At 37.7% G+C, this 15,015-nt stretch overlaps 1 protein-coding gene across 4 annotated transcripts in view; it reads left to right on the top strand.

The window, feature by feature from the left end:
- TPK1 (thiamin pyrophosphokinase 1) overlaps window positions 1-15,015 on the top strand; it is a 358,776-nt gene that overhangs the window by 130,419 nt on the left and 213,342 nt on the right. For all 4 annotated transcript variants that reach the window (XM_043871993.1, XM_043871994.1, XM_043871991.1 and 1 more), the window contains exon 4: window positions 4,868-4,937. In XM_043871993.1, the coding sequence (XP_043727928.1) occupies window positions 4,868-4,937 (70 nt within the window). The remainder of the gene's footprint in view (window positions 1-4,867; window positions 4,938-15,015) is intronic.

Genomic DNA, 15,015 nt, shown 5'->3' with positions numbered 1-15,015 from the left:
TGAGATGTAATAAGGTAGTATTCTCCAACTGATAGGAAGATTCTGTGTCTTTGAAGTAGAAATTAATATTTGGATTAATTACGGAGCCTTCAGTTTCGAATGACAGAGAACCCAGCTCAAACTGGCTAGCCAATAAAAGGGAGTTTATTAGCTCATGCAGTCAGTAGGCTATTGCTGGAACTACAGGGACCCAGGCAGCGCTCTTGTTTCTCAGCTTTGCCTGCGTGTATTGGCTCTGTTCTCTGTGCTGACGTGATAGTCCACCACAGAGCCAAGCTCCCATCCAGTCCCTCGGGGTGACAGCAGAAGAGAACCTGGGAGGTCTCCTTAGGGTTCATTGCCTTTGATTGGCTCACATCTCTGTCCCGGAATCAGTCTCTCTGGGCAGGGCATATACCATCATGGACTGAGCCATGTTGCCAAATCTGGGTGAGATTTAATGCCACTTAGCTAGAGAGGGCAAGAGTGGGGTTACCTTGATGAAAATTAGTTATGCAAAATATAAATCTTTATCTTAACCCTGTCTTCTGCAGAAGTACCATATAAATACATATGGGCTACTTTAAAAAAAAAACATGGTTCTATACAAGGGTCTTGATATGTTTTACCAATATTCAACGGATGATATTTAAGTTTGCTTGCAGTTTTTTCAGGATTACACATAATATCACAGTGATTGTCTTTGTCTATATGTCCTTGTGAATTTGGGCAAGTTGTATAGAGACTACATAGAATTTCTGGATCAAAGGTCATGCACATTTAAATTTTTATACATTTGCCAAACTCTCTCAAGATTATAATTTTACCAACAGCATGTAAGACAATTTGTTTCCCCATGTTACTTCCTTCTCATTTTATCTTTGTTGTCTCTCCAGTTCCTGAAAAATTTTGTGTTTGGTAAAATATATATAATACTCTTTATTTTGCATTAGAATCAGTGCACTTGGGAGTAGCTCAGTCGTAAGACTAATAAGTAGCTAATCTAGACTGGATATCTTTCAGATGACTAAGACTGAAAAATATTTCTTTCATTTTAGTTTGTTTTTTATTCCATCTTAATACTTGAAACCAATTTAATAGTCTGCTTTTCAGAAAATCAAATTATTTATGTCCAACTTTATTTGATAGAAATTAATGAAATAATCGATTAGCCTCTGATTGTGAGTCGAACTCTTCACTATTTGTCAGTAACAGTAATTTATATTATGCCAGGTTAAAAAAAAATGTTAAAGATGTATTTAATATGCTTATTGGTAGTACCAATATATAAAGTTGATGTAGAGATTTTAATGTATGTTAGTCTTCAGCTCATATCAGACTGATGCATAGTAAATAACTATTCAACCATTGAAGTTGTAGTATTTGATAAATCTGCAAAAATTTTGCTGTATAAGCCAATAAAAATTTTACATTAAGAATAACTCATGCAGTAACTTCTATTCATTAAAGCTTGGAATAATTTAAATGATGATGGAGTGAGTATATATTTAAGGCTGACTCATGATTTATCAAAAACATCTTATTTGAGAATGTCCTTTACTTTTTTTAGTTCTTTACTGATTTTTTTTTTAAGTTGGTCACTTTCATTAATAGTGATATTTGTTTACTCGGTTTTCAAGTTGCTATCAATGAATTCCTGCCAACATTATGTAATGCATGCTTGAAACTTTATTTTCCAAATGCTGTTTTATTTAAGTATATGGAAAATACTTTAATTAGATTTAAAAGTGAGATTTAAAAGTGGTTAAGTATCTTTTTTGATGAACTTTATTCACACAAAATAAAATAGCTTTAGGAGGTACTGGAACTTATTTTTTCATACAGATGGTTTGTATCCCAATCCCAGCTTCTAGGTAATGAAAGAGTGGTCCACAGATTTTATGAAGCCATTTAAAGCAGGAATTTTGTTTGTTTGTTTAGTCTCTCAGTTGTGTCTGATTCTTTGCATGACCCTGCAGACTGTAGCCCACCAGGTTCCTCTGTCCATGGGATTTCCCAGGCAAGAATACTGGAGTGGGTTGCCATTTTCTTCTCCAGGGGATCTTCTCAACCCCAGGATCTAATTGTCGTCTCCTGCATTGTCAGGCAGATTCTCTACCATTGAGCCACCTGGGAAGCCCTTAAAATAGGAATAGATATGTACAAATTTACTTCCTCTGATTTAGGTGTTTCTCTTTTAATAAACTGCTCTAAAAATACCAATTTAAATCAGGGTATGAGAAATAATAGGTATGGGAAAACAATTTTGGATTGTGAAAGTAACACTCATTTTTAACTGAACAGGAGTTAATGATCAGCAGTGTGACAGATTTGTCCACTGAAATTAACCTCTCCTCTCCCTGTTGTTGCGTTGCGTTGTGTTCCTTCTGTCATGGCCCTCATCAGCGTCTACAGAGCAATGCATATAGCAATTCTGTTTCTCCTTTTTCCGCAAAAGTGAGAGTCTGGAGAGCTAGTTCTTTCTGTTATTCATCTTTCCGTTCTGTTCAGGGCCCACCACATAGTAGGTATAAATGTTAAATTCAACTGATCTTTGCAAAATAATATAGTGCAATAACTTGACAAGTCACTGTTTGACAATCCTTGGCCACTACTTTTATATTTTCATTTTACTTCAGTGAATCAATTTTTACATAAAAAGATCCCATAGATGTGTTAATTTTGTTTACAGAGAAATGTTTTATATACTCTGAGGGTAATTACTGATAGTTTACCATCTGTTTCTATTTATCAGTATTTTCCATCTCCCTGTTCATTTGTTTGGCTGAGTCTTTTATATGTGAGATTCTTTCTCCATTTAGCTTTTGATGTCTTTGAAATTTTAGTTTTTGGTATTTAGGAAATGTACAGAATATTTTATGATGTTCTGCAAGTTATGTTTATGGTATAACTTGAATTTCAGTCCCATTCTTTAAAGGGAAATATGTGTTGTTGGTTAATTGGTAAAATGATACGTCTCTCTTAGATATGTTTGTAAAAACTCTTATTTTTGTTTTGCACTTTTTAAGAACGTTAGACTTTTCTAGGAACACAGTGCCTTTTTAGTGTTTATTTCCATTCTAACAGGAGTGGAGGAGGAGGACTAATGTTTGTTGAATGCTTACTATGCTCCAGTACTGTGATGAGCACAATATATCACTATTGTCATTAATTGCTTAATAACTCTGTTGAAGGTGATACTATTACAATTTACAGATGAAGAAGCTGAAGCAAAAAAAATATCTTTTTTCCCCACAACTTGGTCTCTGTTTTATTTCTGGTGTAACGTAGGACCCAGAAAACTATCTTAGGTATATCATGGATTAGCAGAAAATTCACTGGGATCTTTACCATGCCAATACGATCAGTTCGTTATCCTTTCACCCCACCTGTCACTGAACACCTACAAATCTGGAGGTAGATATTACTGAATATAAACACTCTTTTAAGTGTATAGCTAAATTTGCAGAATGGGAAGGTGATCTCATTAGTGCAATAAAATGAAGAAGTAGCTCTAAAAAATACAGCTGTCTCTTCATTTCTGTGAGAGGCTGGATCCCCTGAGATACCAAAATCCACAGACGCTTATGTGAAATGGTGCAGTAAAGGAATACAGTTGGCCTTCTGCATCCACGGATTTCACTTTCACAGATCCAAGAGTGGTCTGTATATTAGAAACCTTTGGATCCGGAGGGCCAACTATAGTTTGTTTCTTCTGAAACTGCTGGTGTCCATGCTCTTTGCTTATTTTTATGGCCTTGTGATTGGTTTTAACAGCTTTGAGGGGACAGAAACAAGACTTTGGTTTGTTCAGGGTGAGGAATTAGAATCTTTGACATCTCAGCACTCACTCTTAAATCACCCAGGATTTAAAATTAAAAGTTTGATTTGAAACTATTAGGTAAAGGATTTTTTTAGTAAAAAAGAATAAAGGTGGCAAATGATGCTAAGACTGACATTTCTAGGAAAGTTAGATATTAGAGAAGTCACAACAGAAATAGTAGATCATGGATTCAAAAAAATTTCAAGGAATGATTGACCAGCAACTTCAAATCCTAGGGTGATATCACAGAAATAGCATCAGAAGGCAAGTGATAAAAAGCCCCAGTTAAGAGGCAGCTGGGCTTTTTTGCCTTATTTGATATCTTAGGATTTTTCCAAGTTTCAGTCAATTTTGTAACACCTTCTCTATTTTTACAGTCACACATATCTAGATTATTAGTTACTTCATATTTTAGAGTAAACTTATGGTGTTATGCTTTTGATTTATTTTCAAGAGGAACCTTCTGGATCACAATAAAATATGGAAACCCTTGAAAGTGAAAGTCGCTCAGTCATGCCCAACTCTTTGCAGCCCCATGGACTGTAGCCTGCCAGGTTCTTCTTTCCATAGGATTTTCCAGGCAAGGATACCAGAGTGGGTTGCCACTTACTTTTCCAGAGGATCTTCCTGACCCAGGGATTGAACCCAGGTCTCCTGCACTGCAGGCAGATTCCTTACTGACTGAGCTACCACCTATGGAAACTCTTAAAATCTGCTGTAAATAGAAACTTTCTATAAAAACTCATAAAATTAAGGAGGAAAGTTATAAGCTATGTCCTAAGGGTTGCTGAAGACATCATATACAGTCTTCCTCTTTATTTAACAGGAGGAATTGGAAAAGATGGAAAAAGTAAATGCACTCTGTCTTAAGCGAGTCTGTCTCATTTGTGTGTGTGGTACGGGTAGGATGGTTTTTAGTTCCAGCAACATTGTTGGCTGAATGTGAAATGATCCCAGGAGGGAAGCGTGACTGTGTGTGTGTCTGAGTGTTTTAACATTCATCATGTGAAAGATGCTGCTCTGAGCTTCCCATATTGAAAGGTTTTTTGTTTTTTCTCTTTGAAGCTCTTTTAAGAGCCTGTGCCGATGGAGGTGCCAACCGCTTATATGACATCACAGAAGGAGAGAGGGAGAGGTGAGCTTTCCTTCAGCCATGTCTGTTACATCACTTCTGCTTCTGAGCTTGTTTTATTTTCTTCTTAGTAAATGGTGATCGTTCATTTTCCTTCAGATTCTTACAGAAACCACCTCAGAGAGAGCATAAGCTGCTTAACCATGTTGTATCAGTCTTTGCTTTGAGTGGTACCTGTTAATAGCAATAGGCCAATCATACTCCTCTTAAAAAAATTCTATTTCAGAAGTCTTTTAAAATAACATTATAAAATATCAGTACATGTGAGGACTTTGGGTATTGACTAAAATAATGGTAATTTGAGTTTTTATTCAAATAGTTTAAAGGAATATAAATTGATCTTATATAAAATATGTATCCTGTTGTAGCAGGTGCAAGATTTTTATAATAGTATTGAACAAAACTCAGTATAATTTAACTTAGTTCTGAGCTGTGCTCACATGCACTTTTAAGAGAGAAATAATTTTATTTCTTAATGATTTGTTACCTGTACACTCTGGTTTTCCTGATCTTGGCATGGTGAGCTATTTATAGACATGGTGAGCTATTTTTAGATGTGAAAATATGTTTGATGAAAGCCCAATTTAAATCTAGCTCACTGCCAACATGCATCTAGTTCATCCTCTTCGCAAAGACAATTTATAGTCTAGATATAAGTAGACTAGCTATGAAATTTAGTTCCACTTCTATCATATGTTACCAAATGTACTAAAATATTTACAGTTTGAGAAATCACCTCCTTGCTGTAAAAAATCAAAGTATTATGATGCAGCATATCATAGGTATGAATTAAATACACATATTTTGAAATGATGTAAAATACGTCTTTATGACATCAAAATTTTTACTTCACATTTCTAATGGAGATGCTTTTTGAAAGCACATGGTTGCTTATAGAAGGAAGGCATGTTTTCTTTGGGATTGGACATGTGTAGATGTCTAATCAAAAAATACAGCCATAGCGACAGCCTAGGAAGCAATTTAAATTCTTAACATGTTGTGCTTATTTATTTATTTTTTTTGATAAGAACTTTTAAGATTTATTTTCAACAGTTTTCAAACATGTAATGCTGCATTGTTAACTGTTGTCACAATGCTGTACATTTTCACACCCCCAGGACTTATCTCATAACTAGAAGTTTGTACTTTTTAGAAAAATTATTCTTTGTTGAAGGATAATTGCTTACAGCATTTTGCTGTTTTCTGTCAAACCTCAGAATGAATCAGCCATAGGTATACGTGTATCCCCTCCCTCTGACCCTCCCTCCCATCTCCCTCCCCATCCCACCCCTCTAGGTGGATACAGAGCCTCTGTTTGAGTTTCCTGAGCCATATGCAAATTCCCGTTGGCTGTCTGTTTTACATATGGAAGACGGTATGGAGATTCCTTAAAAAACTAGGGATAAAACCACCATATGACCCAGCAATCCCACTCCTAGGCATGTACCCTGAGGAAACCAAAATTGAAAGAGCCACATGTATCCTCTTGTTCACTGCAGCACTATTTACAATAGCTAGAACATGGAAGCAACCTACATGTTCATCTATAGAGGAATGGATAAAGAAGTCCTGATATATATACACAATGGAATATTACTCAGCCATAAAAAGGAATGCATTTGAGTCAGTTCTAGTAGGTGGATGAACCTAGAACCTATTATACAGAGTGAAGTGAGTCAGAAAGAGAAAGATAAATACCGTATTCTAACACATATATACAGAATCTAGAAAAATGGTACTGAAGAATTTATTTACAGGGCAACAGTGGAGAAACAGACATAGAGAATAGACTTGTGCTTCTTTATTTTTAAACTTTATGAATTCCTTTGACTATATTTCCTACGACCTGACATGGGCAGGATGTGAAAAAATACTCAAGTATGTGTTATAAGAAGTGTCTGGCCAGTTATTGCAATGAGGAGCATAATGGCCATGAGAGCAAGATTTGAGTAGGCGCTTTTTGTTTCTTACCTGTAGCCTCCTTGCTAACCAGCAGTCTGGTACTGAGTGCCATTTCTCTAATGATGTGTGTAGCTTATGAATATAATTGTATGAAGCAGGGCTGTGAAACGAATTGACAGTACTTTTTAAGTCTTCCTTGATCATAAGAACCATCTAGAATATTTTGAAACAACATAGATTTCTGTACTGATTAATTGGATTGAGCTGGACACTAGTAAGACAGATAATATCCAACATATTTACTCTCGTTTGAAAGTAACACACACCACCAATGTGGGAATGAGTGCCATTATTTTTGCCCAAATTTCAAAATAATCATTTCTAGTTCTTCTGAACACATTTATAAGTAACCTTAGGGAACTCTTCCAAGATTTATATGATTTACCTAACATTATGTGTCCGTATGTGAAGATGTTTAAGAAGAAAATGTACTTGGTATTGATTTCCGAGTTATAATAACGTGTTTGCCGTGGTGCACAGTCTGAAGCTTAGGGGCATGGTTGGCAGGGGTGAGGGTGAAGTCCTTCAAGGGACATGAGTGAGGCTAACTGCTTCATGTGGGAATTAAAGCCTTGGAATAAATCTCATTAAATCCAAACCCTAACCTGTTAAACTAATTGGACATAGGTGACTAAACATGGTTCTTATTAGCTGTATTTTTAACAGAAAGGCTTTACAATGGAAAGAGAAGAAATTTTCATGAGTTTTGGAAAGCCAAGTTAGGGATGTGGACCACTTCTTCGCTTTTTCTTGATTTTTATTTATTCAGTGTCCTAATCTACAATGTAATACCTTATAATTATGCAGTAAAACATGAATATGTAGGGAATCATCTTTAATTGGAGAGAAAGTGGGATCTTTACACATTAGGAATGGAAAGAAGGAAGACTGATGTAGACAGTAGCAGAGGAGCAGGGTTTGCAGAAGGGTGGCACTGAGGGAAATTCAGTGGTAACCTCACATCTGATCCTGTACTGAATGCATTCAGCCTTCTGCATCTTTCCCAAAGATTTGTCTTTGTGTCAACTTTGAAGGTTACTTCTCTCCATTTACAAGGTGTTTTTCTTTTAAATAAGCCCTAAATGTTTTTGTTTATTGTTGAAAGCAATGCGTGATGATTTGAGTGTGTGTTAGTGAGTTGGGAGAAACAGAAAGAAGAAAATAAAAATTACCTGTTAGGTCTTCCTACATAGCAAAGAGTTAAATTGAGCTCTGCCATTGGACTTCAGAAAATATGACTTAATTTTTCTTGTTCAGGTGAATGTAACCTCAATGAATATAAATTCCCTTTTGCCTAGAAAATTGCCTGAGAGTATTAGATACTCGAAAAATATTTGTTAATGAATGTTTAGTTACAGTTGTTCTATTCTCTGTTCCCTAAGGTTCTGAGTAACTTTGACTGATGGCCTGCGTATTTTGGGTAACGACATTGCCTCTACTCTGAGAGCTGATAGGTTCTGATTTGGGGGTGTGTTCAGTCTGTATATCAGACTGAGGAGGGTGGAGATCAGTCAGGGAGACCCAGAATGGGCGCTGCCAGTGATAGCTGGGTCTGAGCAGTGGTTGTAGACTTGAGATGAAAGAGGAAGGGATTTTATGAAGACTCGGTCTTCCTACAGTGAGACTCCTGTACTCTTATCTGACTGTTTCCCTCAGCCTGTTTTTGGAAATGTGGAGTAGTAAGTTTGGGTAAGATGTGTGGACTGATACTTCTAGTTCTAAAGCTGCAGCCTGATACTGACTCCAGCCTCGCATGTATGTACTGGTAGTGGTCTGTGGGAAGGAAAGTCCTTTGGCAGCCTCACAGCGTCTGCCTCCTGTCTTCTCTCAAGTAGGTAGGATCCTGGTCAGAATCCAGATGGTGAAGCCTGGCCCCGTGGTCAGAATAGTCACAGGACCCGGGGATGAGGGGGGAAAATACAAGAGAAGCAGGGTAGGATTCGCTAGAAAGATTTTGTGGAGCAGGTTTTCTTCTTGCTCATCATTGATAGGCATTGGAGGTTTGTTTCATTTTTGTATTGGTGATTCTGTTGACACTGTATTAGATCAGAAAAGTGTAATTGTCCACATTGAAGAATATTGCACAGTTATTGTTCACTTGTACTAGTAAATGATAGTGACGATGGGAGGGTTATGCTCATATAAATCGTCCACTTTGAAGACCCTTGCACGGTTATTGTTCACTTGTACTGGTAAATGATAGTGACGATGGGAGGGCCATGCTCTCCCCGTACCCCCAGCGCTCTCCTCCCACACCCCAGTTACTCCTTTTTTACGCCTTTAACAATACTCTCAGAGAACAGTTGCTGCTGCAGCCAGTTTCTAACCAGGGTCTGAAAAGCAGTCAGCTGTGGCTGTAATTGCCAGCATTGCCCACCCTGTGTGTGCTTGGGTGCTCGGTTGCTTCAGTTGTGTCTGACCCTTTGCGACCCCCGTAGACTGTAGCCTGCCAGGCTCCTCTGTCCATGGGATTCTCCAGGCAAGAACACTGGAGTGGGTTGCCGTTTCCTTTTCCACGGGATCTTCCCCACCCAGGGATGGAACCCACATCTCTTAACGTCCCCTGCCTTTACCGCTAGTGCCACCTGGGAAGCACATAATGAATATTAAAAACAAGCGTACAGACACACAGAGAAATGTACAAGTATAATGATAAGACTCCGTGAATTTCCACGCAGGAGGGCACAGTAATGTAAACAGCACTGAGACCAGCCAGAGTAGTGTCCCAGCACGGGGCTGCCTTCCTCGTGGTCCCCACTATTGCCAACCTGCCCTCAAAGGAAACTACTGCCTGACCTAGGGAATGTTGGATTTTTTTTTCTACTTTTGGGTTTCATAAAATAAAGTCATAATACATTGAATTTTTAGTAGATGGACATTTTTTGGGATGAAGATTCCTCAGCTCTCTGAATCTGAAAAAAAAATTGAAGAAACATTACTGGAGGTGCTTATAGGAGAATTACAGTCACACTAATTACTTTAAGAGATGAAGAGAGTTATGGAATCAAGTAGAAGAGAAAATAAGAGCTATACAGAGACAAAATCTATGGTACAACATAAGTAGTGTGACTATATGGGAGATATAGTTTATATTGATCATGTAAAAAAAATAATGCCTTTAAAGGCAGAATCCCAGGGACAGAGGAGCCTAGTGGGCTGCCGTCTATGGGGTCACACAGAGTCGGACATGACTGAAGCGACTTAGCAGCAGCAGCAAGCAATTATAAACTTTATTCTGTTAGAATCTAGTTAAGGTAAACTGACTTAAACAGAAAATGTAGCTTTTAACTTGTGATTCATTCATTTGTTTAAGCATTTATTGAATACCTTTAATAGTTAGACATTTGGATAGGCTTATAAATATGTGTGCATGCCAAGTCCCTTCAGTCATTTCTGACTCTTTGCAGCCTCATGGGCTGTAGCCTGCCAGGCTCCTCTGTCCATGGGATACTCCAGACAAGAACACTAGAGTGGGTTGCCATTTCCTCCCCTAGGTCGTCGTCTTTACCACTGGCACCCAGCTTCTACTCCCTGAGAATCAGTGTTTGGCTTTTGCTGATCTTGTCAGCCACGCCGTTTCCTGCCTTGTCTTCTCCCAAACCCTTTCTCCCCACTGCCTGAGTCCAGGCCCTTTCTCAGGCTGATCTTCAGCTTGTACACGTTGGTACCACCCACAATCCATTCCCACTGTCTGGCTGTCCATTCTTACTGGTCAGAATTTATAGGGCCTTTGCATATGCTTCCCTGGTGGCTCAGACGGTAAAAGCGTCTGCCTACAATGTGGGAGACCGGGTTCAATCCCTGGATTGGGAAGATCCCTGGAGAAGGAAATGGCAACCCACTCCAGTACTCTTGCCTGGAAAATCCCATGGACAGAGGAGCCTGATAGGCTATAGTCCATGGGGTCGCAAAGAGTCGGACACGACTGAGCGACTTCATTCACTCACTCACTCATAGCACATGCTAGCTTTTTTTGTAGGAAAACTGTCCAGCTGAAATGCTGTCTGCCCCATGAGGGCTCCCCTGCCTGGCAGGCCTGGACATCTCTTATGCCATGGGGATACTTTTAAGTTACAGTGTTACCTTAACATATTACCTTGATTTAGAGCTGTAAAGACATGCCTTTTACTAGGTTGTAAATTTCTGGTGATCTCTTGTCCTGTAACTTTGCATAATACTTGGTAATTATTTACTTTCCCATTTTATCTTGTGATTTAGCTGTATGTAGATGTATCTTATCTCCCTCGTTAGGTGGTGAACTCCTGGAAGGTGGTGATCATAATTAATCTTCTTTATGTGCCTTGTAATACCCAGTACACTAATGAGCATCCAAGGATTTATTGAATTAATGATTTTTCTTTGATATTTTGGCAGAAATGTCACAAAGACTAATTTTTTTTTTTTTAACAGCCAGGGATTTTTAAGGTACAGTATCAGCTATTGGAAGTATCTTGGTGCTAGAGAAGAAACTTTGAGAATATATGTAAATATAAGAATATATTTTAATATTATTTGCATGCATAAACCAGCCATAGCTTATATCTCAAAACATTTTCTGTTTTTTGGTCTGAAGTGATGAGCAGTAGTGTGTCCAGCTTACTTCTGGAATGTGTTAGGTTACACTGTATTCTAATTCGTACTTGAGGAACAGTAGCAATTTTGTGCTGTTAGTCCCTCTCTTTTCAGGTAGGTAGCCCTGGTGTCCAGGTTGGGAATTGTTTAGTGAGAGTATGCATGGACTCATTAGTTAGGTCAGCATTCAGAATCTGATTCTGTGACTTTATCACTATGAGATGTGTTGCAAGTCATTTCATTTCATGGGCTGCAGTTTCTTGAAATGTGACCTTTTAGGAAGAGATCTATCTTCTAGCATTAACTCAGAGAAATCATGATGAGGAAACGTATCACTCTTGGGGCTGATTATATAAGACTTGGATGAGTTAAGAGGATGGAGGGTGGCCCTTCAAAGCTATGGTGTGTGATGAATTATAGAATAATTGGATAAGTATGTGAGCTGTAAATAGTCTTTCATAGTTAATATTCTCTGTGCAGTAATTGTACAACCACTTAGGAAGCTTGTAAGAGTTTATCATATTGTGGTTGGAATCATGGAATATGATGTCTGGCTTCTGTGATTCTTTTTTGTTTTTAATCAGCTTTGTTCAGGAATAATTTCACAGAATAAAATTAATTTTAAACATAGAGCTAAATTAGTTTTGAACCAGTGAACAGTTGTATTCATGACCACAGTCAAAATGTCTGTCATCCCCCAGGTTTCCTTCCTGTTTCCTTGACAGTTGATCCCTTACTCTCTGGCTCCTGCAGCCTTCTAGAATATCATAAGAATGGTATTACAGGGTTTGCTTCTTTGGTCTGACGTTTTTACCCTGTCAGATGCTTTTTATCTTCTTGTGTGTAGTTTGAATATTTTTACTGTTGGGTGGGGCTCCATTATATAGATACACCACTATTTTGTTTGTATTGATGCTTTCATATTGTGGGGCTGGAGAAGACTCTTGGGAGGCCTTTGCACAGCAAGGAGATTAAACCAGTCCGTCTTAAAGGAAATCAGCCCTGAATGTTCATTAGAAGGACTAATGCTGAAGCTCCAGTACTTTGGCCACCTGATGCGAAGAGCTGACTCATTGGAAAAGACCCGGATGCTGGGAAAGATTGAGGGCAGGAGAAGAAGGGACGACAGGGTTTGAGATGTTTGGATGGTATCACCAACTCAATGGAGGTGAGCAAACTCTGGGAGATAGTGAAGGACAGGGAAGCCTGGCATGCTGAAGTCCTTGGGGTCGCAAAGTGTTGGACCTGACTTAGCAACTGAACAACATAATGCAATTGATGGACTTGATTCTTAAGAATTGCCTTTTTAGTGGCAATCTCTTATTTTTTCAGCTGTTTCTTTGGGAGGAATGTTAGTTCTTTTAGTTGGAACCAAACAAAAATGTCATTGTTGTCACTTCAACCCTAGCGGTTATGTAAGTAGTAGTAGACACTCATATAATAAGACCTATATTTTCTCTCAAGTGAAAATTCTGTAGAAGCTTGGTCAATATTGTAGGTTTTTATGGAATAAGACAATAAATGTAAAACTATTGTGGAATAACTTGGTGTCAAGTATCTGAACATACATCTCAATCTTAATAACCTCCAATATGTGTGACAATTGATTTATCTTACCTGTGACTATAGTTTTCTCCATGATTGGGATTTATTTTCAAGTATTCATGACATAGTTGAAAAAGTACTGTGCTTTAACATGCATAGAAAGGAAACATGTACTTTACTTAAGAGAAACCAAAGATCTTTGGTTTTGCTTGGTTCTATAAGCCTAACTGTAAGCAATATTTAGTCATTTTCTTTGGCAAGTTTTTATTAAAATGTATTTGTGCAGTCCAATTACTAAGCTCTGTAAGCTTGTCAACATTATTGGATCTTTGAGTCAAATGATGGAAGGTAAACATGATTAGTATATTTAAAAGCAGATTTATAGTAGAAGTCTTGGTATTAAAGAACCCTACACAACAAACTGAGGACATATTTATCTTGAATTATTGATTGAATTAGTCAGTAATATTTTTTAATCTGTTTATCAAATGCTATAAATCAGAGATCCCAAAGTTATCCATGCATGGCTCTGAATCATTTCGGAGTATTGGAAGAGGGGGAAAATGTGTATGCAGAGATGCTGTGTTTGTCAGATCATGCATGAAGTCAAAATAAATTTTCAGAGTGAGATCATTTTGAGCAGCTGCAGGAAGTCAGTTTACAACTAAATTTAATCAGAGGCATTGTTCTTTATGGCTATTCTATTTCATAAAGTATGTTCCTGACAAAACCTTTTTCCTTTCCTGTGCTGTGGATGGCGTCTTCAGAAATAAATTACCTTCAGATGATTTTTCAGAGAAATCTGGATCATCTGTCAAAAGTTTTGAGTAGCACATGGCTCAATTAATTTTCCTTAAAAAAGCTTGAATTTTTTTATTTTTAGCACTTGTTAATACTACTGAAGAACTCACGTGTTTCATCACTTTTTTTGCTTATGTTCAATATATTACTAGATTGCTGAGTTAAGTAAAAATTGAGAGTAATCACATAATACTACATATATGTTGTACATTTGTAATAAATAATCATATATATACCACATGTATGTAATATATACTATACATTGTATATATAAACTATATAACCACATGATACCATATATATAATTATATGTGTATATATATAATTTTTAAAAACAATGGAGTGCATGTATATATAATTTTAAAAATAATGGAATCTGGTTTTTCATTTGCATTTAGTGAGTGAACATGCATGTATGTTTATACAGACACGTAGTGCACCTTGATTCATCCCGTGTTATTTTTCCTTATTAAAATTTCGGTTTTGTGTCGATTGGACCAAGAAGAACCGGAATACATACCTTCAACAACTAGACGGCACGTATGACTTGTTGACACCTCATTATGTGGCATGAAACTTGGGCTGCTGATGGGACTGTACCTCAGCTAGCTGCGGCCTTCCTGTTGCTAACTGATGGGAAGGTGTCGGCCGGGGCTCAGCGAGCCAGGGCCAGTCAGTGAGCCTGTGGGAGACTGTCCAAGTGGCAATTATACCAGGATGAGCCCTGAGCTGTCACTTGCAAACCTCAGTTGTGCTGCTAAGAGTTGTGTTCCTTGAAAACTTCAGTTTTGCCTCTGTAGCCAGAGAATTCAAGAGAAAGCTGAAGAATCTCAGAAAGGGCATCTAAACTACAAGAAGAAAACATTTTACCTCCATGAGAAAAAATAATCAGTGTATGTATGTATGTGTACATGTATATATATACACATACACATTTATATCATAATTCTGTAACTCTTGGATATTGCTTGCCTCAGGAAGTAGAAGAGACCTAGAGAAAGTCAGGAAGAGAACTTAAATAATGAGCAATCTGTAAATGCCCAGACTGAAAGGAGCTAGAATAAAAAATCATGATTAATAAAAATGTTGACCTGCACTATAAACTCTGACTTCAAATTGCAGTTAGCACTTCTGTTGAGTGAGATGAGCAGTGCTTCTGCTTGAACTGTAACAGAGAAGGTGGTGTCTCTCCGCACGGGGT

This window comes from Cervus elaphus, chromosome 18, assembly GCF_910594005.1.
Source record: "Cervus elaphus chromosome 18, mCerEla1.1, whole genome shotgun sequence".
Taxonomy (NCBI): Eukaryota; Metazoa; Chordata; class Mammalia; order Artiodactyla; family Cervidae; genus Cervus; species Cervus elaphus.
The sequence above is the reverse complement of the archived record's forward strand: the minus strand, read 5'-3'. Positions and strand labels throughout refer to the sequence as shown.